At 41.2% G+C, this 25608-nt stretch overlaps 1 protein-coding gene across 5 annotated transcripts in view; it reads left to right on the top strand.

Annotated features, from left to right (window-relative positions):
• Window positions 1–25608, top strand: part of NELL1 (neural EGFL like 1) — a 630714-nt gene that overhangs the window by 486980 nt on the left and 118126 nt on the right. For 4 of the 5 annotated variants that reach the window (XM_089521359.1, XM_089521360.1, XM_089521357.1 and 1 more), the window contains exon 15: window positions 21694–21789. The exons of the other annotated variant lie outside the window; for it this stretch is intronic. In XM_089521359.1, coding sequence (XP_089377485.1) covers window positions 21694–21789 — 96 coding nt within the window. The remainder of the gene's footprint in view (window positions 1–21693; window positions 21790–25608) is intronic. 5 annotated transcript variants of the gene reach the window in all.

Below are 25608 nucleotides of genomic sequence, written 5' to 3'. Positions count from 1 at the left end.
CAAAATATGTTACATGGCTATGCACAATACACATGTTCAGTCAGAAACAGTTTTGTTAACTGATACTTCAATAAATAAAATTGGCAGACAGTGGCTTTTATGAGGTGTTCTCCACTTTGATCATTTGAAACCATGATTCATTGCTATATCTAACTTTTCTTTCTTAATACAGATTGAGCATTTGCCTAATCTGGAAATCTCAATCTGAGAATTTCCCAATCTGGAAAGTCAAAATCCAAATATTTCCACAAACCAAAAGTTTTTGCCACCACTCACCTACTACAGTTTTCAAGGCAGTGCCCTTGTTTGTCTCTCTCCAGCCTTGCATCTCATACTCAACACAAGTAGGAAACAAATGAGACACAAGGCTGGAGAGAGATGAATGAGCAAAGGCACCATTACTGCCCAAGAAGACAGAAGTGGGTGGCTGGTGGCAAAAAAGATGAGAGGCTGGAGAGAGACGAAGGATCTGTGAAACAGTGGGAATCCAAGCATAGTGCTCAGTGCATATCCACTCCTCCTGCCATTTCACAGATCCCTTTGTTTCTTCCCAGCCTCAAAAATACAAAAATATGTAATATGCTGCTTGGGTATTTTAAGCTAAAATTTAAAAACAAGTTCAAAATGCTTTTTTAATAATGAATACCCAACCTGTATTTATGGATAGCTGTCCTGTTTAAAATATCCATGGTTCTAAAATAGAGATTTCAGATATGAAATGTATAGGATTCATAGAGGTCGTGAGACAGGTTGTGCCCTTTCTACCAGTTAAGGTAGAATGTCCAGAGGTCTATCATTATGCTGATTGAATTTCTGGACATGACTGCACCCATTATAAAGTATATTTATCCAACATAAATCTGCTCTGGAGCTCTCCCAATCCTCTGTAACCATATTTGGTTGTACTGGGGCTGGCAGTCGATGGAACAAACCATTCCATCAGAGGCATCCATTCTGTTGTCAAGCAAATACAGCTAGATACAACTCTGTGCTTCCTTCACTATGGCATTTGAAGAAGTGTCTGAGGTATCCTTTTATTCTCTTCTTTTATGTTAGTATAGGGTTACTTATCCTGGAGGAATTGTTAGGATGGTGTGCTAATTAACGGATTAGCTAGTTTTAAACCCCCCCCCCCCTGCCCATTACTACTTCCAAGCTTTTTGCTTCATATTCTCAATCTCCATTGTATCTCATCTGCTTCAAATTTTATTGAAACTTTTTTTTCCAGTTGGGATTTTCTTTTCTACCTTATATTTTACTAAATTTCAGTGAAACATACTCCTTATATTAAAACAGGAGGGAAGAGAGCTTCTGGCTTCATGGCTGATGACACTTTTTTTTTTAAAGTCTTGTGATATTGTTCAAACGTATAAAGCGTAGCATTATAAGTAAATTGCTTCTGTTTCTGATCAAATTGCTTCCCCTAACCCTACAGATATACCCCAGCAGATGGAAGAGTGTGAAGGGCATGCAATCACTCCAATGGCCTCCTAGGATACATTTTCACTGCACGATGGAATTAGCTGCTGGTGTTGGAAGAGGAATGTCCTTCCAAATACCTGTAATATTTTAAAGTCATGGTTGGAACTCCTACAGTTTCAAAGTTTCTGTGTAGCATTTCGGTAGAAAAGATGCTGCTGAGCAAAAAGAAAGTGGCAGATTTGGGCCCGTTTGAATTCTTGTTTCCCAGGCAACCAGAGCAGTATTAATTGCGCCTGTAGGAATAGTACAGCCTTGACTGCTGATATTTAATTTCTTCCAACTTTCTTTCTTTTCTTTTTTTTTCACCCCTGGTCTACCAAGTTGTGGTGCAAAGTCTTCTGAATTGCTTCCAAAAGCAATGTAGAAAGAAGGCATCACCAGAGCAGAAATGCTTTTATTTGCTTTTCAAAATTGCAGAATTTAATCTGATAATAGAACAAAGTAATACAGGTTTCATCCAGAAGTACATCACCTCTCAGATACTACCCATTTAGTTTTAATGAGAAATTAGTTGATACTGACAGTAGCAAACAGTCCCTTTGGTTTTGGATCAAAATATAAACTGAAACTTTACCTATGACAGCCAAGTCTTGTATTGAATGAACAGGTTACAGCCCATTCAAATTACTAGCAGATGTGCAGTGGTATTTGAATGTGTCTCTGTTACAACAATGCTGGTAGGGCAGTTTTGTAAATAGCTGTGCCCTCCCAACTTGATTGCAGATCTCCATGAGGGAAGCAGGAAGCAGCAAGTTTCTTGTGGGTTTTTTGGGCTTTCTAGAAGAGTTTATTCCTGATGTTTCACCAGCAGCTGTGGCTGGCATCTTCAGAGAAGGCTGACATGGGGTATATATACTGTTGGTTGAGAGGAAGTGATTTACATGTTAATTTGTGTATTGTTCTGTTGTTGAACGGCAAGGCCTCAGGGTGTCTATTTAATTTAAAAAAAAAAATTCACCCTGAGTGGTTTTCATTGGCATTTGCTGGATCTTGATTTTGTTGTTTTTCAGGACCGGTAGCAAAACTTTGTTTACTTTAATGGTTTCTTCTTACCTGTTGAAATAGTCCAGGTGTTTATGGATTTCAATGGCTTCCCTGTGCATTCTGACCTGATAGTTGTTGGCATGGTCCATAATTTCAGTGTTTTCAAACAGCATTTTATGTCCAGGATGGTTTATTCTGCTATTGCTGATTTTTCTGGCTGATCCAGTCTGCAGTCTCTCTTGTCTGCATTTGGTGGTCCCTATGTAGACTTGTCTGCAGCTGCACGGTATATGGTAAACTCCTACGGCTGTGAGAGGTTCTTTCCTCTACTTTGCTGAGCACAGTATTTGATACCCAACCATGAAATAAAGAGACCATACACCTAAATTGGATGAATAAAGGGCCATTTATTTGACCTATATCCTATTTAATGCTAAGCTCTTGAACTTCAACCTTAAACTTCAAAACTCTTGAGAAAATTGATTAAAGTGAAAAGCCTGGTGTGGGTCCAGCTGAAGCCAGGTGTCATTTCTAGACCACCTCTTCAACCTTCCCTTTGGGCACAAACACTGGGTCCTGTGGTGAATCCAATGATTTGAACTGCATCCTCATCCAGTCCTAGGAAGGCAAACATAAGGCACTCCAAACTCAAACCCTCACACTCCCTCGAGTTTGTAAGGTTGAGCAAACCTCCATGTGTACAACAAAGGTAGGTTCTTTCATAATTCCAGGTCCCTTGACCTGTCTAAGCTGTTCCAGAGCCTAACCTTTCACCATAAGGGGGTACCACTGGTGTGCATCAAATAGTTCTTTAACCCCGTATGGGCCAGTGAAACCTATTTCACAGCCACTAAAGCCAATTATGAGTCCCTGCACACAGTATGGGGTAGGCAAAAAAACCAGGGAAAAGAGGATAAAATTCCTACCCAGTTCCAAAGTGACAAACCAAGTTCACACTGCATTTAGGGCAAGAGGGTGGGCTGCTTTGGAGAAAAGAGGCCCAATTTGGGGGGAGGGGCAGTTTGCCCTTAAATACTGGCTCCGTCCCCATCACATGCCCAAGCTCGGTCCATTAGGCCTTGCTTATTTTTAAATTGTCTGGTCTCATATCATGGAGGGTATCAAAGCCACACCCTTCCACCAAGGCTCTGCCTATTATCCTGGTGTGAATTACTGGATTTTCTTGATCGGTTTGTAAATCGTCTGGAGGTTGTGTTTCCTCACCAGTTTCTCTATTCTGTCTGTGATTCCTTTGATGTATGGTAAAAACAAACAAACAAGATTCATTTATATACCGCTTCATACCGCCTAAGCAGTGTCTAAGCAGTTTATAATTGTAAGCTAATTTCCCCCAACAATCTGGGTACTCATTTTAGCAACCTCGGAAGGATGCAAGCCTGAGTCAAGCTCGAGCCCTTTTGCTGGTCTTGAACTTGCAACCTTGTGGTTTTGAGTGAGTGGCTGCAGTACAGGCATTTAACCACTGTGCCACCAGGAAATATCTTCCCTTTGGGTGGTTGTTTGTCCTCACTCCTATGGGATTTTCTGGGTCTGGCAGCCCTTCTGATATCTGAGCTGGAATAGCTATTAACCTGTGGAGCTCAGTCCAGGTGCTTCAACTCATCTTCCAGGAAGTGGGGTTCACAGTCCTTTTTGCCTAGCCTGCCTGTGTTTTTATTGTGCTTCTTTTTTGTCCTGGGTGATGGTTGAAGTTCTTGTGTAGGTTTTATGTATACTTTGTGGCCCAACCATTGGTTCAGTTTGCAGATGATCAGGACATCCAAGAATGGCAATGTTCTTTCACTTTCTTTTTCCGCTTTGAATTGGATGTTTGGGTGGATGTTGTTCAGATGGTTCAAAAACATGGTCATATCTTTTACATGGAACACTTTGAAAAACAAGCCCTGGAAACAGCACGGAAAAAGCCTACAACGTGGTTCCTATATGTGGATGACACTTTCACTATCTGGAGCCACGAAAAAGAAGTTTTTGAACTACCTGAACAACATCAGGAATAAACTATTCTAGAACACAATGTCATAGACCGAAAAACCCATTAAAAATTATGGATGCTGGCTGTGAAAGCCTTCGACTTCACGCAGGAAGACATTATTGGAAATTTGGTCATCTGTTCTGTTTCACCTAGATTTTGACTACAGCTGACCCTGATCTAAATGATTAGTTACTGGGTCAGGTAAGGTATTTTGATCCTGCCTATTCTGCTAAACCTGGCCAGAATAAATCCAGATTGAGATCTGTTTTGGTATGTTCCAATTTTAATGGGTATACTTTTGTTTTCAGGTGTCAAAGATTAAACTCAAAACTCTAGTGGATTCAAGCAACCTCACATTGGGCTTTTATTAATGAAGTGGTGACCTATAAATGGTTAATCAGATTGGGAATTGCTGAGTACAAGAACATTAATGAATTATCAGTTCATGAAATTAAAAACCTTTTATGTAAGCTTCTGCCTCAGGGTCCTCAAAACTTAGCACATCTATTTGTTAGAATGTTAGGCTTGAGAGTTATCACTGAGTTCAAAGAAATAAAATTTCAGAGTGACTTACCTTTTGTGGACGGGCTTACACAGGAAGAACTGTGATATTCATTTATCACACTATATCCTCTTTTCTGATAAAATTGGATCCTAAAGTCAATTAGAACTGAAGTCCAAATAAATGTATGATCTAAAATGAATTTTGTGAGGTGTATCTTAGAAGCTAAGTCGATTCAGCTCTGGTTAGTACTTGAATGGGAGACAGCCAATGAAAACTGGGTGCTGTAGGCTATAAATCAGAGGAAGGAACTGGCAGACCACCTCTCAGCAGTCCTTGCCTAAGAAAACTCTATGAAATTCATGGGGTCACCATAAATCAGTGGGCGACTTGAAGACACATATGAACATACATGTACTAGATTTTTTTCCCAGCTGTCGGCAGTTGGTGGACTGGTCCAGGTTCTGTTCTCTCCCATCTAGAAGGAAGGTATAGTAGGATTTGCAGATGAGGATTTAGTAGTGTTATAAATACCAGTTCACAGAAGCGGTTTAATATATCCACTAGTACCTAGCAGTCTCTCTAGTAGAGATTTCTAAATACTCCCTTGCTGCCAGCTCACAAGACATAACCAGCTGTATCTCAGTGCAACATTCATATGCTAAGAGTGCTCATAGCAGGACTGAGCCATACATTCTTGTTTGTATATGGTGGAAGTAGTGAATTTCCAAAGTGGCTGTTGTGCTTATTAATGTGTTTTCTATATATTTTAAAATATCTCTAACATTCTTTTTTGTAATTTTGAATGTACTTGCATTTAGTTTTATTTCAAAGGGTCATGGGAGATTGTATTTCAAGGTACATTTGGTTTCACTTCACATTACAGACACTTGGGATTTATTTAGTATTTATTAATTAAAATATTTGAGTACTGTCTTATAGCAAAAGATCTTATGGTAGGACACTGATTAAAGCATAAAATTACTATTTGCAGGGTTTTTTTTAAATGTAAGACCATGCAACAATTTGGAAAAAAAGCTAAAAGCCCTTTTAAATAATTCTAAATGTGTTAAAGTTAATTGAGGGTTCTTTCAGATTGGCCTTTTAAGCCACTTGTGATCCTATTTCTGACCACACAGTGTTAGCTTCTGCTGTCGTTTTGGATTTTATCGTGAAAGCAGTTGTTTCTTTTGCCCTCAGAAATAAATCAGTATTCTTCCTCTCTCCTGATTTCATTGTGTTCTTCTGTCTGGCATGGAAAGAGGTTTGTTGCTAATATATGTCAGTCATTGTCACTGACTCTAAGGACATACTCCTGCCGTTTCCTCTGAAACTGAAATGATCATCAATTACTACTTCTGCCAAGAATTCTGGGAGATTTTAATGTTGGCAGGGGCTTTTGGTCATTACTACATATTTCTGTCTTCTTATAAAGGGAAATCCAGCTAATTATCCTTTGAAAGGGTTTATAAATTAGTTTGTCTTCAAGACAGCAGCTGTATTATTATTATTATTATTATTATTATTATTATTATTATTTACTAGTGGTTTTTAACACCAGCAAGTATCACCCTCTGTTACAGTGTCGTATTAGTTACTGGGGTGAGGCATAAGAAGGAGTTGTATAGTATAGTTGATGTGTAGAATGCTTTTCATTATGAAAAATATGGGAAACATGGATCTGTGATGTTGGTCTTTCCAAGTGACAAGAGATCACAAAACTTCATTGGGACAAGAACAAGCATGCGAACTATCTGGAAGTAAATTCTCACTCTTGCCAACAAACGTCCACAAAAGCAAACAGCACTAGAGCCTTAGAATTATAGAATCATAGAGTCAAAAGAGATTACAAAGTCATCCAGTCCAACCCCCTGCCACACAGGAATGCTCAGTCATAGCACTCCCGACAGATGGCCATTTGTTTGAAAACCTTCAAAGAAGGAGACTTCACCACACCACAAAGCAATGTGGTGGACACCTCTTAGTGTCAGGATGCTCTTCCTTACTAATGTGAAAAATTGATTGCAACCTTGTACTAAATTCACCCTGTAAATATGGAAAAAATAATGGGGGGGGGGGAGGGCACTCCATATCCAAATGGGTCCCTGGTCAAGCCACGATCATTAAGTTCCAAAAACTTGAAAAGAGGAAATGTTCACCGTTAAGAGGTAAGGATATACTGCAATATTAGCTATAAATAATAAGTGGCAGCTTACCTAATTATTAATCAGTCTCTTCAAGAATGTAGGTACATGCAATTTGATCTCTCATGTATGGGATAGTGAATTTAATTAAATATGATTTATTGATATTTGTGGCTCAAGATAGCTTGTATTTTTGACAAGGGCACAGAGGGAAGTGAATTCAATTTCACTATCAAACACATGGACATAATGGACTGGTTTTCAAAGGCTTGATAATATGTAGCATTTTGTACAAATATAAATATAACATAACATGTTCAAGGAGGTTAGTTTCTGCCCATATATTTTAGACGTTAAGTACTCCCAGGCTGCCTGCTGCTCATTTTGAGGTAGAGACAGTATAATGATGCATTTCTTCATAATCTACTATTCTTTTATTATATTCATTGAAGCATTTTATGACTTATTATTTTCATTAAATTTTGAGCATGTGAAATATTCTTAGTTTATATGTGGTTTCACCAGACAAGTACCATGCTTTTGCTTTTTGTATTTGTGAAGTATTACTGCATTCATTTATTGACTACTTTTTTGTACCACCCAGAAGTCTACAAGATAAGAGATAAAACAAATCTGCAGCTATAAGCATTTGCAAAACATGGGGGGAAACCAACATGTCACCCAAAACACTGAACAATACCATTTTCTACAATATACTTAAGGTTACTCTCAAAATCCTGAACATATATTTTGTACTCTGACATGTATAATGATAAAATGGGGAAAATAAAATAAAAATAAGGCATGACTGCTACCATGACTTTGAATAATGTTTCAATTCTGTTTGTTTCTTGGCCAAGTGCAGAGCCAAAAAGGGTCCCCACAGGAAGGATCAGCCAAAACTGTAATTTTATTAGACAAAGAATCAGAAGAAAAACTTGCTTGGCTGAGAGACAGAGAGAAAGGAGGGTGCACAATAACCTCAGAGATAAGGCAGAAAAATCAGTATGTGCCATTAAGCAGAACTGATATTGTAATTCCAGATAGTGGAGGACTATAAAATCAATGTTCCTTTTCTGATTTTGACCCTGTGGTAGTTCTTTGCATTCTTATCATTGTAAGAGGCCAGTTCAGCTTTTCCTTGAAAGTCTCATGAAGCCCATTTGTGCATATACCCGCATGGTTTTGCAAGGACAGGTCGATGCTTGCATTATGAGGATGGTATGGCTTTGAGGCTGGGGATGTGCTGCCAGGGGAAATTTCAACTGGAGCAACTTTTAAAGTAAACTGTAAACTGAAAGATCACTATAGTCATCATTTTGTTCTTATGAAAAAGTTGCACAAAATTCTTTTGTTTCATACTTCATTGTCTAGATACATAATTTAATAACTTTGGAAACAAGTTTGCATACGGTATAACTGTCCCAGTTTGGTAAGAGCAGTCTTGATTAACCTTCTTTTGTCCTACATTTTTAGCTGCTTTTGAAATGTCTCACTTTCCCCCCTTTGTACTCAGCTTATTTCAGTCGCTGCAAGCTGAGTTCAAGTAGTTTGCACGCTCAATTGATTCAGTAGTGGGAGAAGAGAGAAGGGGCCAGAATCTTTCTCAGGGAATTCAGACAAAATCAAACTGCTGCATCCTCTCCGAGCTTATGTGTTCTTCCTCATTAAAACATTTTGCCACCTTTACCACATTCTGATGTTGCTTGGCCACAGATGCCCCCTTTATTTATTTATTTACATCCCACACTTTTCTCAGAACATTCACTTGTTTTCACCAGTTTTCACCTGTGAAATGTTGGAGAGTAGGAAATGGTTGAAAGAACGGACTGGATATGGAATACCTTTAACACTATGGATGAAGTAGAAGTTAACAGCAGATGCAGCTTTTCTGATTACTAGTTGATCCTGTTAAAATTCATACTTCTATACAGCAGTTTAGAGCCTAGGACTACTGTTCTCCTTTGTATCAAGTCATCCTACATAGAACAGTAGTTAAAGGTGTAATATCCTGAACAAATTATGCCTTTGGACCTTGGCAATCTGTCAATTAAACAGAAAGCCAAAGAAGAAACATTTTCCTCTCCAATCTTAAAAGAAACAAATGAGAAAGGCATATTGCTGTGGACTGCATCACTACTTAACTCCCACTGAAAACAAAGGGTATTGTTAAGTCGAAGGCTTTCATGGCCGGCATCCATGGTTTTTTGTGGGTTTTTCGGTCTATGTGGCCATGTTCTAGAAGAGTTTCTTCCTGATGTTTCGCCAGCATCTCTGGCTGGCATCTTCAGATGTCACAGATGCTGGTGAAACGTCAGGAAGAAACTCTTCTAGAACATGGCCACATAGACCAAAAAACCCACAAAAAACCAAAGGGTATTTTTTGTTTGTTTCTAACTGGGATTCTGGAAATTACTTTTCAGCTTGTAGTTTTGTATCACTGAAATGTATGGTATCCCTTGAGATTTTATTCTAGCAAGTTTCACATTTAATTTTCTCAATAAAGACTTCTGTTGCAGATTCAGTAAGTACTTTTCTAACAAGTCATTTTTACCTGTAAACAGGCAGAGGGATAAAATATATTAATGATACCAGCCTCTATAGGGATTTGTCATGTTTACACTTAGCAGTCTGAGACTACCAGGAACCTGCTATGTGGGACTCATACTGAAGTATTATGTTGTCCCCTGACAAAATTGTGATGCTGAAGGGTCTGAAACACAGCACAGGTCTTTTCACAGAAATGACTATACGACTTAATAAGAAGTGGAAGTTCAAAGACAGGCTACTGCATGAGAAATCTGCAGTTATGCTACATGAACACATTTTACCATATTAACTGTATGGCTAGGAAGCTGATTTCTGTCCCACCATCCCATCCCTCAGTACCAGCAGAAGGTACTTTCTGTGATTACTGCACAGCTAACCTGCATACAACACTGGAAATACCTTCAAACACAGCAGATATAAATCCACTTATGTAGCCAAAACTGAGGTTTTGAGGGATTTGTGATTTGTCACTGCTTTGCTTCTAATCTGTTAAAAGGTTACAATACTCGCCTGATATAATAGCATAACATGATAATGATGTGACTGCATAATCCCAAACCACTGTCTTTGCAGTCAGTGAAAATCCTGTACTATCACAATGTATACTGTGCCTGATAGTAGTTATACCCTGAAAAGTGTCTTTCTTATTTGACAGGATCACATGACTTTTTACTGCATTTAGATGAAATAACAGAGGGGGAGGAAAAAGCATATTTCTAACATAGAGAACGACAGACCCAAACTGAAACATTTTCCAGTAAAGATCATATCTTGGCATTGAATGATGAGTTGTGTTTAGTGCTGACTATTTGTTCTTGAAACCCATTGAATCAGTGGAGGTTTCTTTGAAAAGAGACAGAAGAAAGGCAGATTTTAAGTTCTGCTTTCTAGTTGCAGCCTACTGTACCACTCACATGCTGTTCAAGAGCAGCTCCCCTAATCCTGTAGAGCTCAGTTTCAGGGCTACATGGGGCTGCAGAAGAGAAAGAGACAATCAGCAAAAATTGCTTCTCTCCTTCCATTCATGGAAGTTTCTGCTATGTCCCAGAGCCTTCAATAGAAGATAATTTTTCAAACTTCTATAACTTTTCGTAGACCTAGTAAGTATTTTGATAAAATACATGATAACAAACTTGCACATGTGTTGTTCTCTTTGTTTTCCCCTTGTTTCACTGAATAAAGTCATATAACCCCTTTTCGCTCAAAAGGAGAACTTCAAGGTACAAACATTTATATCTGGGATTACTTCCCTTAAAATCAGGTCACATCCTATGTGATACAGGATTTATTCCAGTCCAATAGAAGAAACAATGTATCCATACTACACAGTTAGTGTTGTGAATCCACTTTAACTGACATGGTGCCATTTTGGGACATGTAGCTTTGTGAAAAACTTAGAATCTTGTGGCAGAAAACCCCAGTGCTATAGGTCAAGGAAGTGCAATGGATAATTCTAAGTACCTCATCAAACAATACATTCCAGGATGAAGCTGGGCAGCTGCAGTGGTATCAATCTGCTATAATTATGCAATATCTAAAATATAAAACAAGACTCAAGATGAAGCCATACCAAAATACTTTAGATTATAGCAGGGATGACACATAAAATACTGGCTTGCTAGCAAAATCAGTTTCTCCAAGAGTTACAGTGGGCATAGCAGCTAAATTTAAAGGAAATATTGACGGGGTACAGACCTCCCAAAAGGGGCGGCCTGCCGGCGCCTGGTTTTCCACCGGAGGGAAGCCTCAGCTGCCAAAGGATGAGGCTTCCCGCCGGCGGAAAAAGAACCCGCAAAAAGTGGGTTCTTTCTATGCCGTAGTGGCAGCATAACGAGTGCGCCACAGTGCGAGGAACGTGTGGGTGGGGTGCCCCTCGCATGTGATAAGGGCATCCTTCAGAACCAGTCTGTACTGGGCCATAGGGCCGAAACAGATAGCCCTAAGGGGGGAAGCTTGAAGCTGCCCCTGAGAAAGCCAGATTGGAGCCACAACAACCACATGCCACAGTTTGCTGGCCCAAAAAGAAGCAGCAGAAAGCTGCCACAGAGATACTATCTGTTTTGCCCCATAGAAGCTGCAGGAAAGTTCAAGAGATGTGGTAAGTGATGTTATAGTCATGCCTAGTAAAAAAAAAAAAGTCCCAAATCTTTGACTCTGGTTCTCTTAAACCAGTTTGTTTGTTTGTTTACACACACACACATGCAACCAAGCATACGATGTAGTTTTATAGAATTAACACCCCAACAGATTCCTTTTTCCTGTCAGATTTCTATGGGAACCATCCCACTACAGCAGCATTCTGCTGCTCCTTTCAGTGCTGGATCAGAGCCAAGACAACTTCATGCCATGGCCCTGATCTGCTGGTTCTAAAAAAAATGGCAAAATGCTTTTCCTTTTAGAGCTCGCAAAAAGCTGCCCTTGCCACCGCCGTGGCACTTTTCAGCGCTCCTTCCAGTGTGCAGCATATAAACGCCACACTAAAGGAGTGCCATGATGCTGCCCACCATATGAGTGTGCAGGCAGTGTGATGCCAACATAGGAGCATCATTGGGGCATGCGTCTGAACACCCCCACCCCCACATACTGAATTTTACTGTATAATGTAGTATAATACAAATTTGTTATATACAGTGCACCTGAGCCATATGCGGGCGCACTATATATGGCTTCCAGCATAAGCGAAAGCCGCGCAGTGAGAAAAACAATGGCTCACACACTGCTCCACCGTGTGCATGTGACCCATTGTTTCCAATGGGATGCGAGCATATGCAGATTTCCCCTTATGTAGGGGAATCCGGAACAGATCCTTCATGTAATTATAATAGAATATAATAGAATAATTGAACTAAATCACTGCTTATAAACCTATCAGAAAGAAGGCATTTAAAGAGTGAGTGAATGAAGTATATGGCGCGTTATAGACAGGCCTTTAATACGTCCCCGTCACGTGCTAGGGATTGGCCGAGGACCTAGCATCCACACCGGCCTCACCCCTAGCACGTGATGAGGGCGTAAAGATGGCGGTGCCCCATACACACGGGCGCCGCCATCTTCACGTGCTGCATGCGTTGCGTCCGCATGTGTTGCCCTGGAAATGAGGCCACAAATGCGCCCCTTGCGCTTTGCGGCGCCTCTTCCGGAGCCTCAGAAGGAGCGTGATTTCCACGCTCCTTCTCGGCAGCGTCCGGGAGCCGCGCCGTTTAAAGGCTGTGGCTCTCGGATGGTGCAAGCGGCGGCAGCAGCAGACCGCTGCAATCTGGCGGTCTGTAATGCGCCTATATGTTGCTGAAGATGGAAAGATGCAAACAACTGACAAAATAGTCAAACAGTCGAAAAGATCCCATAACTTCTGTTACCTTGAAACAATAGAAGCACAAGAGATGAAATCATCATAATTTTGTAAAAAGACTGGTAATTCCTTTTGTGCACTTCTTTCTACAGAAGAGCTGATCTCAGTAACTTGTGCTATGAATACTAATTCCCTTCATACTGTATTGCATCTTAATGTTAATTCGATCTCATTTCTACTTAGTGATCTCTCTAAGGCTAATAAAGATTTAGTTGTTTCAAATTTTTCTCAAGTACTAAGCAATTTAATTTCCCAAGAAAGGATGAAATGTGAACTGAATTAGTTATGCTCTGTTGTGTGAGTGAGTATGTGTGTGAGAGAGTAAATTCTGTAATATCACTTAGCAATCAGTATAATTTCCCCCTGTTTTTCCAGTCATGTTGGATATAATTTTATAATATTTAAGCAGACAAATAACCATTTGCATTTCTGCTGATAAGGTATCTTTCTGCTTTGTATTTAAAGCCACATTTTTTGCATTGTTTTACTCTCCAACTGCCATATCATATTTCTGATTTAAGGCAGATTGCTTCAACACCAGTGCTATATTTTTAGGGAATAAAAAGCAAAGTAAAATAATAGACATCTAAACCTGTCAAGTCTCTGCCTCATTGGTGTCCCTCAGATCCAGGAACACAGGAAAATTAAATGGTAAATACTTCAATGTTTCCCAAATATTTCCTTGCATATTTCTGTCCCATTCTTCTCTTCTGATTTCCTCTCTTCCCTTTATTAAAGTCCTTTCCTATTCACTTCTATTTTAGGCCAATTTGTCATGAGCAAATGCAGTTTACAATCTTTTCTCTCTGTACATCTGTCTAGAAAAAAGATAGGGTGGAAGGACATTTAATCTGAATGGTGTGGTTACACAGATGAAATTGTGTGCTGCTTTTCTTTATTGCTTGTAGAAACTGAGGAGATTATCACATGAAGCTTCTATAGTGCAACAATTCCATTTTTGGAGCAGATGGAAACATGCTTGTATTAAAGCAGTCTTTATCACACCTCTGATTCAATATCAGTATTGTGATCCACTGTATGGTGCACCAACATCCATATTGCCCTGCTCCCTCTCCACTGTTGCCCTATTTAGGTCCTGTAGATGGTGGGGAGACAAATCAGGCAGCGTGGGAGGCAGCAGGTGGCACAGGGAAGGAGGTTCAGGTGGTTGGGGGCAGCTGGTGGTGTGAGGAAGGAAGATCAGGTGGAGAGGGTGGAAGGCGGCATGGGGAAGGAAAATCAAGCAGTGTGGATGGCAAATGACAGGGGAAAGGGAGATCAGCCAGTGGGGGGCAGCTGGTAGTGTGTGGAAAAGAGATCAAGCAGTGGGGAGCAGCAGGTTGTGTGGAGATGGGAGATCAGGTGGTGCACGCAACAGATGGCATAGAGAAGGGAGATCAGGCAGTGGTTGGTAGCAAGTGACAGGGAAAGGAAGATCAGACAACAGGGGAGGCAGATGGTAGTGTGGGGAAAGGAGATCAAGCGGTGGGGAACTGTAAGTGGTGCAGGGAAGGAGATCAGGTGGTGGGGAGGCAGGTGGCATGGAGAAGGAGGGATCAGGCAGTGGAAGGCAGCAACTGGCAGGAGATGAGGCAAAGGGAGGTAGAAAGTGGTGTGAGGAAGGGAGATCAGGCAGTAACATGGGTAGCAGGAGCAACAGGGAGCAAGGGATGCAGGGATGGTGGGGGAGGAGAAGAAGCAAGGAACAAGCTATCCCTACTGTCAATACCTTCCAAACAGCAAACAATAATTGGCTTTGGTAAGGTGTCGGCAACCAGGATCACTGTCAGGAGCAGGGGGAGAGGGAAACAGAAGCAGAACCACATGACTACCTGGGAAGCAGAAGTGCCCTGAAGGAAGCTACTGCGACAAAGCAATCAACCAATATCAGAAAGATTGAAGGCTTATTGACAGGTTTTGCCAATCAGTTAAAAGGTACACAAGAGAAATGAATTAAATGGAAGGTAACAGCAGGACAGACAAAACGTCATACGTTGAGTGCCAGCCAAAATACTTTTATCTTTTTAAAATTCTGCTTTTTAGCCTCGTGTGATAATCTCCTATGCTAGTAAAGACTGTAAGTACCGTAAATTTATTGTTGTAACCATAGTGCATAACACAAGAAATCGTATTGAGTTCCAGTTATGGAAAAAAGTCAGAATATGACATGAACATCAACAAACACATAAAATATAAATAAAACTGTACATTCTACTATGTCTTATAGTTGTTACAAAGCCAGTAAAATATATCAAATGCTAATGCTAATTCTAAAACTGCAATTTGGACAGGTCTCTAAAATAAATAATAAAATAAAATTTTTATTTATACCCCGCCCTTCCAAACGATCAGGGCGGCTTACAAGAGCACCAAGGTGCAAACATCATACAAGGTTAAAAACAGCCAAAACCATAAACATAATAACAATCCTTAAAAACAATAAAAAGCCCCTTAGCCCAACCTCACGGCGACGAGAGAGGAGGGAGGCCCATAGGATATTTAGTCGGGGAATGCCTGATTAAATAGGAAGGTTTTAAGACCCTTCCTGAATTGGGCCAGGGTGGTAGATGAGCGGAGCTCGATGGGCAGCATATTCCAAAGGGCTGGGGCAGCTGTGGAAAAGGATCTTCTGGCAGTAACAGCCAACCTGGCCCCAGGCACCTTCAGGAGTTGCTGCCCAGATGTTCTGAGGGTGCGAGGCGGAATGTACGGGGAGAGGCGGTCCTTCAGGAAACCTGGGCCCAAGCCATTTAGGGCTTTATAGGTAATAACCAATGCCTTATATTGAGCTCGGAAGCGGACGGGCAGCCAATGGAGATCTTTAAGCACAGGTGTTATATGGCTGGTCCTGGGGACACCAGTGACCAGCCGCGCTGCCATGTTCTGCGCCATTTGCAGCTTCCGAGTTTGGTATAAGGGTTGCCCCATGTACAGTACATTGCAGAAATCCAGTCTCGAAGTTACCAGAGCATGTACGATAGTTTCAAGGTCCCTCTGGGCCAGGTATGGGCGCAGCTGGCGAATCAGCTGAAGCTGATAACAGGTACTCCTGACCGTCGCATTCACCTGAGCAGTCAGGTGAAGGGACGAGTCAAGAAGCACCCCCAGACTGCGCACTGAGTCCTTCACGGGGAGCGTGACCCCGTTCAGGACAGGTGGAACCACCGCCATTCCTGGACCAGGGGAACCTATCACCAGTACCTCCGTTTTCTCTGGATTAAGTTTGAGTCGGTTTTCCCTCATCCAGCCCATTACTGACTCTAGACAGGCCACGAGAGGAGAGACGCCATCCCCGGTCACTGCATCAGTCGGAGACATAGAGAAAATAATTTGGGTGTCATCAGTGTACTGATAACCCCGCGCCCCATGTCTCCGGATGATCTCTCCCAGCGGTTTCATGTAAATGTTAAATAGCATGGGAGACAGAATGGCTCCTTGAGGGACCCCGGTTTTAAGGGCCCGCTCGCTGGAGCACACGTCTCCCAGCTGCACCATCTGGGACCTCCCAGAGAGGTAGGAGCGGAACCACTGGAGCGCAGTGCCCCCGATTCCCACCTCAGCCAGGCGCCCCAGAAGGATACCATGGTCTATGGTATCGAAAGCCGCTGAGATGTCCAAGAGCACCAACAGGGACACGCTTCCCCCGTCAATGCTCAGACGGAGATCATCGACCAAGGCGACCATGGCCGTCTCAACCCCGTGACCCGCCCGGAAGCCAGTTTGAAATGGGTCCAGATAATCCGTTTCATCCAAGACCGCCTGAAGCTGGATCGCAACCGCCCTCTCGATCACCTTTCCCAAAAATGGTAGCAGCGAAACAGGCCGATAATTATTATGAACCAGGGGGTCAAGGGAGGGCTTTTTTAGGATCGGTCTTACTATGGCCAATTTAAGATCCGATGGAAATCGCCCATCCCTGAGAGATGTATTAATTATCCGGCGTAGCAAGGACGTTACCGCCGGTCCCCCTTGGGCCGCTAACCATGAGGGACAGGGATCGAGGGAGCAGGTCGTCTTCTGAACACTTCCGAGGATCTTGTCCACATCCTCGGTACTCACCAACTCAAACTGATCCAGTGTAAGATAGTCCACAGAGGCTCTGGACACTTCTACCCTAGGTTCTGCCAAAACGTCGGCGTTCAGACCTTCGCTTATACGAGAAGTTTTATCCACGAAAAAGTCATTAAACAAGTCACAGCAGGCCTTAGAAGGTTCAAGGATCTGGTTCAGGGCGGGAGGGAGCTGAGTTAGCTCCCTGACCACCCTGAACAACTCTGCCGGACGCGACTCCGCGGACGCAATACGAGCACCATAGAACGAATTCTTTGTTGCTCGTATTGCCTCTCCATAGTCCTTTAATAGTCGGTCTAGGAGAGTCTTGTCGTCGAAGCAAAGGTGTTTCCGCCAACGGTACTCTAGCCGTCGCAGGACCCGCTTCCTGGCCCGGAGATCTTCCGTATACCAGGGCTTACGTTTGGAAGCGGGCCTGAGAGGGCGCTTGGGAGCGATTCTGTGTATAGCCCCCGAAAGACCGGTATTCCAGATACCGGTAAGGGCATCAACAGAGTCGCCGTCATTTCCAACCGTGAGCCCCTCTAAGGCTTCTTGGAACCTCTCAGGTTCCATCAGCCTTCGAGGGTGGACCATCCGAATAGGTCCACCACCCCCGGGGGGGATCTGGGTAGAGGCCTTGATTTTCGCCTCTACCAGGAAATGATCCGTCCATGACAAGGGGGAAATATTGGCTATTTCCACCCACGGATTTTCCGCCTCCGAACAGAAGACCAAATCGAGAGTATTACCCGCACAATGCGTAGGACCCTGTATCAGCTGGGACAGGCCCATGGCCGCCATGGTCTCCATGAATTCCCGAGCCGCACCAGATGGAACAGAGCTGGCCGTGAGGGAGATGTTGAAGTCACCCAGGACAAGAAGCCTGGGCGTCTCCAACATCAGCTCAGCAACCAGCTGTGTCAGCTCGTTAAGGGAGTCCGCTAATGCACGGGGTGGCCGGTACACTAACAGAATCCCTAGACTGTCCCTAGCCTTTAGGGTCAGGTAAATACACTCAATATAGGTGGTCTGTCGGAGGTGGTTCCTGGTGAGGGACACGGTGTTCCTATGTACCAAGGCGACACCCCCCCCCCCGCCCACCTAACCTGCGCTGGTCTCTACTTTAGTTGATAGAGGTTTTTCTCCTAATTTTAAAAGACAGCAAAGTAAATATGGCCCCTTGATAACTGGTATCTGCCAGCAAGTAGTTAATATGCTTCTGGCCATACGACACTATCAATATTGTTACCCAGTGCCATTCTTCTTATTGCTTCATAAAAGGGGCAGTGTGGGACATAATGTTTAATGTCCTCCACTTGTCCCTTGCAAGGACAAAGATACTACTTCACAAGGATTTTCTGAGTATGCCAGAGACATTGTTTGAAAATGTAAGCTGGTAAATGTCTTCCTTAAAGGTGTGTTGGTGTGACTGATCAGATACTATGAAGTAAACAGATTTTTCTTGAGCACCACAGAAAGAAGAATGACTTAGAGTATATCCACACCACAGAAATAAAGCAATATGACACTATTTAGTACATTTTCACTGGGATTTGTAGTTTTGTAAGATATTGAGCCTTTCCTTTCAGAGTGCTCTGGTGCCCCTATAAGCTACAAATCCCATATTTCTACAGTATTGAGCCATTAAAATTAAAGTGGTGTCGAACTGCTTTATTTCTTCAGTGTGGTAGCAGGCTTAGTATTGCACTTGATTTTTTTTTCTTCCTGAATGCTCTGGAATTGGTTTCAAAGCACATTTCAACTTCTATTTGTTTGTTTGTTTGTTTGTTTTTCAAGGATAAGGTATTTTGTATTATTCTGCATCTTCTAACTTTGCATTTGAAAATGGGTGTCATGTTAATATTTGTACCTGAAAAACTGAAATATACTTCATACATGTGGGCCAAATGCCATTCTCCTATGTCATATTACATATTCATATTCATAAAAGTTATCACATTACAAACAGTTAAATGTGTGTCACAGTGAAATGAAAGGCCTTACTTTGGTCAGCTGCATCAGCAAGAGATGCCCAAATGTGTTCCCACATAAAATAGCAATGTGATTTAGTACAGTGGTTTTCGAGGCAGCTTGAATCTAGATGCAAAAGCGTAGATGACAATATGAATTTTGAAACACTGCAGGGCCTTGCTATCCTGAAGCATCAAAAAGATGGGTAGTTTTCGAAAAGAGCTGCTATTTCTCATAGCTTAGCTGGGACCTTTTGCTGGTATAATTTGTCTACAAAACCACCATGGTGTCTCATGTAATTTTATTGAAAGATGTATGGCTAGTTGGCATGTCTGCTGTGACATCGGTTTCTGTCAGGATGATGATGTTGAGTTTTCAGAAGATGGTTGCTTCCTTCTCTTTCTCTGCTGTAGCTTTAGCTCTGCCCGTTGCCATGCCAACTCTGGTCCACTGTTGTTTGTTCATGTGGAGCATGCAGAAGAACATTATTGTCTAATGGTTGTTCTCTTTGAGATATGTTTGCAATACAAAATAAGAGCTAGAATGACATGAAAAGCTCTTTTAAGGGGTTTCATCTTGAGATAATTATTGTCTATGTCTTCACTCTCACTTCCCTGTCACATGCATCATTTCCACACAAAGGCCTAAAAGGTGTACCACAGAGTGCCACAGGCTGCTCAAGCAGCCTAACAAAATCCCGGTAGTGTCATTTTCTCTGCTCACCTAAATTAGGATTTAAACCCTAATGCCATGTTTTTGTCCACTTTGTTATGGGCAAAAATGATGGATGAGTACATGCACCCATTCTGTCTCATGTCATTTTAAGTCCTGTTTAAAACAATTTCCTGTTTCTCTTTGCCATCTGTGATTGCAGTTTGCAGGCTGGTTTGTTGGCTTTGCTCTTAACTCTGATGCAGAAGGTACTCTTTAAATATTCATTGTAGTTTCTCTTCTGTAGCCTACTGGGTACCTTGGGAAATGCAGTGCACAAGACTTGATTAATATTCCTTTTGAGCATGTAGCACTCAGGGTGCCTCTACCAAAATCTTTCACAAAACTCCAGTGACATCTATGGGGGCCAAAAGAAATAGTTCTGCATACATATCTATGATTTTTGCTCATTTCCCCTTTGCAGTGTAGCTGAATGCATGCCTAAGGCCTAATTCAAATATTTTCTGTTCAGCATGGTTGCTGCATCTTCATGGGCTGGACATTGTATCATTCTGAATATTGACATCATATCATTTTTCCTTAAGTGGAAAAATACACATGGTGGTAGGTGTTGACAATAGAAACAGTGGCTCACCAAATATTTGGTAGCTAAATGTGCTGAAAGCACTGAGGCCAGCTCTGTGGTCTGAACCACATGGCTCATACATGGGCTGACCCTGGACCTTTGTGAGGTTTTCAAATGGAGTTCTGAGGTTCTTTGAATAGCTATGATGCCAGCAATTTTTAAATTTCAAATTAATCTATGGCCTGGGACAGACTGCCCAAAAAGGTGCCCTGCCAGTGGCCTATTTCCCTCCAGAGGTAAGCCGCAGCCACCAAACTGCGCAGCTTCCCTCTGGAGTAAAAAGAACCTGGTATTTCTGGGTTCTTTTTAGGGTGCCGCAGTGACGTCATGAGTGGGCCACTGGCACACTTGTGGCATAAGCAACGCACAGCACCTACATCACAATGGCTGGACCCATGTACATGGGACGCCACCATTAGTATGCCGCCACTCTGTACTAGGGTTAGGGACCATGCGGTTGGTGCGTGGTCCTTAACCCTAGTATCGCTGCCACCACGCCACAGAGTACCTGTCTATATTGGGCCTATGACAATAATATTGCAGTTTGCTCAATTGCAGTCCATGATCATGTAGTTTTCTTGGACATGTCTATCAAACTCTTCAAGATCCTATGTATATAGACAACATCAGAGTCTGAGATGGCAAAAGTTATTAAAGAAGAATAACATACAAGCTAGGAGAGGCTGCAGAAGCTTACTTTTTCCTAAGCCTACTCCATCTCCTCCTCTTCTCTTTCACCTGGTTAGTGACCCAAGTGCAAACTACTTTTCAGTTTTGAATTCAGTTTGCAATTGAAGTAGCCAGTGACAAAGGGTGAAAGTGGGAGGATGAGAAAGCAATTGGAACATTTTAAAAGCAGCTAAAAAGTGGGATGACAGAAGATTAATTGGGACTGTCCCTGTCAAATCAGGACACTTGGAGGACATTTACTGCTAATTAATTGCTACATGGAAGATCAGGTATTACAACTGAAGCTACTTCTCAAATCATTAAAATGAAGTATGGAACTTAACACAATTCATTTATTCAATATGCTCATTGCTACTCTAAAAGTTATTAATAGTATTCACTTGAAAATATATCTTTGGGCTTACTGTGGCTAGGCTTGGTTCCAAAATGTTCTATACCATGTCCATATTCTTTACATTCTGTATTTGTCCATGTCAAATATTTGTTAACAGTTTGTTGTAATTTTTCCTTGAGGCTTTTTGCATCTTCTTATAACCATTCTCCAGATTTTAACAAATTATATTTGCTAGAATTTATTTACCTTTATTATTTTACAATTACATGAAAATATTAAAGTTATTACACAGACATATATGAAATAAATGTTCATTGGTTGCTTTGTTTTGTTTTGTTTTCCAGCATTTTGTGAAGAAGGATGTAGGTACGGTGGGACATGCATAGCCCCTAACAAGTGTGCATGTCCTTCTGGATTCACAGGAAGTCATTGTGAGAAAGGTAAAATTTCAAATGGCTATCAGTGACTTGTTTTGGATTACAGATTGCTGCTATGCATTATTTATATTGTTTCAATAACTATGGCCATTCTTTTCTTTTTCTTTCTTCTTCTTCTTCTTCTTCTTCTTCTTCTTCTTCTTCTTTTTTTTTTTTTTTGTATTGTATGACTGATTATTCCAAATAATAAAATTGTTATATAGAAAATCTGGGAATGATTTGCATGCCTAGCATTAGTGTAGTACTCTTCTAGGTATGATTTCCAACATAGATAATTGTGGTTTCACAGGTGTGGTCCAGTACTACACATAGCCTTGTCTTCTGTGTGTCCACTTCTGTCCGTTAGAAATTCAGTCAAAGAAGTAGGGATGATCAGAGGCTACACATTTGTATATGTTTGATGAGAAAGTGAAATTAGATGCAGCTGATACACAGTGTATTGCATAAGTTTGAAGAATTATATGCGAAGGCTGCAAGGAGCAGCTATGACACTGCTAATCAGATTCTCTACAGTGAAGGGGCTTTTCTAGACACTGCACAAGAAGTGATCAAATACTAAATTGACCATGATACCATTAGGAGTTTTTCCCTTCTCCCTCTTCCCTATAGATCCCCATGTCACTGAAAACATATTCAGGAAGATTTCCCAGCCCTCTAAGGAAGGTTTTTGGAGTGTTCAAGGGGCTTCAGGGGGTGAAGTTATTTTTAACATTTGAGCCTTTTTGGACCCTGAGTTTCACAGGAGAGACTCTTCTCTCAGTCTCATCACCTTCACAGGTATGATAAGTAGGAACATGAGAGAGGGCCTTCTAAGTGACTGCTCCTCCTTTTTTTTTTTTTACAAACATACAAACTCTATTCAATAGAATACAAATTTTATAAAAATAATGAAAATTAGTAACATTTTCTATCCTATTTTACCTTTCCTACTTTACATACACGTACTGGTATTAATAGCATAATAATAAGTGTTAATTTTCTTCTGCATCCTTCCTTCCCTTCCCCTTCTAACTGCCTTTTTTTCCTTCTACTTCTCTTAGTTCACTTACTAATTTCTCTCTTCACCTTTCCCTCTCTTCTCACTTCTGCACCCCTTCTTTTCTTCTCCTCCTCCTTCCAACATCTCTCTCTCTCTTCCTTTCTCACCTGCTCTTACCTTCCATCTACATACTATTTCCCTCTTCTTTCCCTTACTACCCTCTCTCTACTGTCTTTTGGATTAACTTTGTCCAACTTTGCCCTTGCATTCTTTGCTTAGGTTAAACAAATACAAAAACATAAACAATATCCACATTATAAAACAACATTTCTAAATCTATAGTTACTTCCTTTCTTACAGATTTCATTGGCTTCAACTCTAACTTGTAGTCCTCATTTCACTATTTTTTGTAGCTAAAATATTGCATGTTTCATGTATTATATTTCTATATTTCTCTTTCTCTACATTGCTTTTTAATACTTGTACTATTTTACTCTAAGTGGCTTCCCCTTTGCCTGATTGTGAAACTCCCTTCCTAGGATGTCTAGAATGGCCCCCTTCTTGCTCTCTTTTCATCAGCGGAAACCTACTTTTTATTATTATTCAGACAGGATTTTAAAACTGAAAGCTTTTAACAAAAGGACTGTAACTGCTCTATTCTTTTGAATTTATATTGTTTAACTTTTCAAAAATCTTTTCAGGGTGTATGTTTTAACCTGGTTAATAGTTTAATTTGGTTTTCATGTTGACTTTTTGTTTGTTTTTAATTGTAATCTTTTTAATGTTTTAAGCACCTGAGGGAACAAGTCTAGGGAAAAATCTGAGATAATGATGGTGGTGGTGATAGTACAGCTATTCCATTGCATACTTGCTCCAGGTTGATTTGTTTGTTCCATAAAAGCTATGCTCAAACACTCTAAACCTAGAATTGAACAACACATCCATATAACAGAGGCTTATTTAAATTAATGGAATACTTTAAGCACAACAATATTTTGTCAAGAGACAGATGAAAGGTCTTCCCTCCATTCCAGCTGCCACCACTCTGGCCTTAGAGGGAGAGAAGAACTGTCTGTATCTGCTGGGCTTGATCTCCTTCTCCACTGCCATTCCCTTCTCCTTTTGTGTAATGTCTTAACAATTTGTAAGCCACTCTGAGAGCCTTTGTGACAGAAGAGAGGTGTATAAATACTCTAAATAAATAAAATATAATAGCAATACCTTCAATAGATTCAATATAAACAAGAAGGAAACTAGAAAAGAAATTAACTGCATCAGCTGAACTAGAGACTGAAAACTGCAGCCCAAACTCATCAGCCCCACAGACATGCAGAGGCCAGAAAAATAAATAATGTATATTATTATTATTATTATTATTGTTATACTTTATTTATATAGTGCTGTAGATTTACACAGCGCTATACATACAGACAATAAAATTGATAAAAATGAAATGGCGTACGTTCTACAAAATACATATAAAACAATAGATAATAATACAAGATAGAATTAGATAAAATAAGGAGGCAACAGACTGAGAACACCAGAGATCAAATAAAATAAAATATCAGATAACAATCGGATAAACAGTGACACAATGCCTGGGAACGCTTCCCTGAACAATATAGTCTTCAGCTCAGTTTTGAAACTGGTTAAAGAAGTGATGACCCGTGCTTGTGGGGACAGCAAGTGAAAAGGGACGAATTCGGGACGGGGCAGTGGAGAGCCTGGGCTGGGACAGCAGACCTTGACTACCAGAATGGGGAGTCCAAGTGGGAATGTGGGGAGAAAGAAGTTCAGATAAATAAGGAGGGGAAGCCCATGCAGAGCTTTAAAAGTTAACAACAAAACCTTATACTCAATACAGAAGGGGAAGAGGAGCCAGTGAAGGGATGATAATAGAGGAGAAACATGCTCAGAGCGGCGAGCAAATATAATAATGTGTGCAGCTGAATGCTGGGTTGAAATTAAAGGATGGAGGTGAGAGAGAGGAAGCCCTGCCAGAAGAAGGTTGCAATAATCTAGTTGCGAGATGACCAGAGCGTGAACTAGAGTCTTGGCAGAAGAGGCTGAGAGAAATGGATGGATTTTAGCAATATTGTAGAGAAAGAATCTACAGGCTTTGGCTGTGGCCTGGATCTGGGGGATACATGACAGAGAAGAATCAATAATGAAGCCAAGACTACAGACTTCCTGGACCGGTCAAATACAGATGTCATCAACAGAAACAGTAAAGGAGTATTGAAGGGTGGAAAGACAAGAAGCTCCGTCTTGGATATGTTGAGCTTCAAATGCCGATGGCGCATCCAGTGAGAGACAGCTGTGTGACAAGATGAAACTTGCTGTTCAAGTCCTGGAGAAAGGTCAGGGGTGGAAAAATACAGCTGAGGGTCATCAGCATACATATGATAGGAAAAACCAAAAGAACTGATAAGTTTTCCTAGGGACAATGTGTAAAGAGAGAGCAGTAGGGGACCCAAAACAGAGTCCAACAGATAAGGGAACAGAGGATGAGGTCTGACCACCCGTGACCACTGCAAAAGATCTATCTGACAAATAAGATTTAAACCAATCAAGAACACAGTCCAAGAACCTGAGGTCAGAAAGTATATCAACTAGGAGACAGTGATCCATGTCGAAGGCCGCAGACAAATCAAGAAGAACAAGGACAGAGTAAAGGCCATTCGCCTTGGCCCGCAAAAGATCATTCGAGATCTTTGTGAGGGTTGTCTCTGTAGAGTGCCATGGGCGGAAACTGGACTGAAAGGGATCTAGAATGGAGTTGAGTTCAAGAAACTCAAGACAACGAGAATAAATGACCCATTCCAAAACCTTAGAATGAA

This window comes from Sceloporus occidentalis, unplaced genomic scaffold, assembly GCF_023333645.1.
Source record: "Sceloporus occidentalis isolate IW3139 unplaced genomic scaffold, rSceOcc1.0.p SCAF_4, whole genome shotgun sequence".
Taxonomy (NCBI): Eukaryota; Metazoa; Chordata; class Lepidosauria; order Squamata; family Phrynosomatidae; genus Sceloporus; species Sceloporus occidentalis.
Note: the sequence above shows the minus strand (reverse complement) of the source record. Positions and strands in the feature narration are given on the sequence as shown.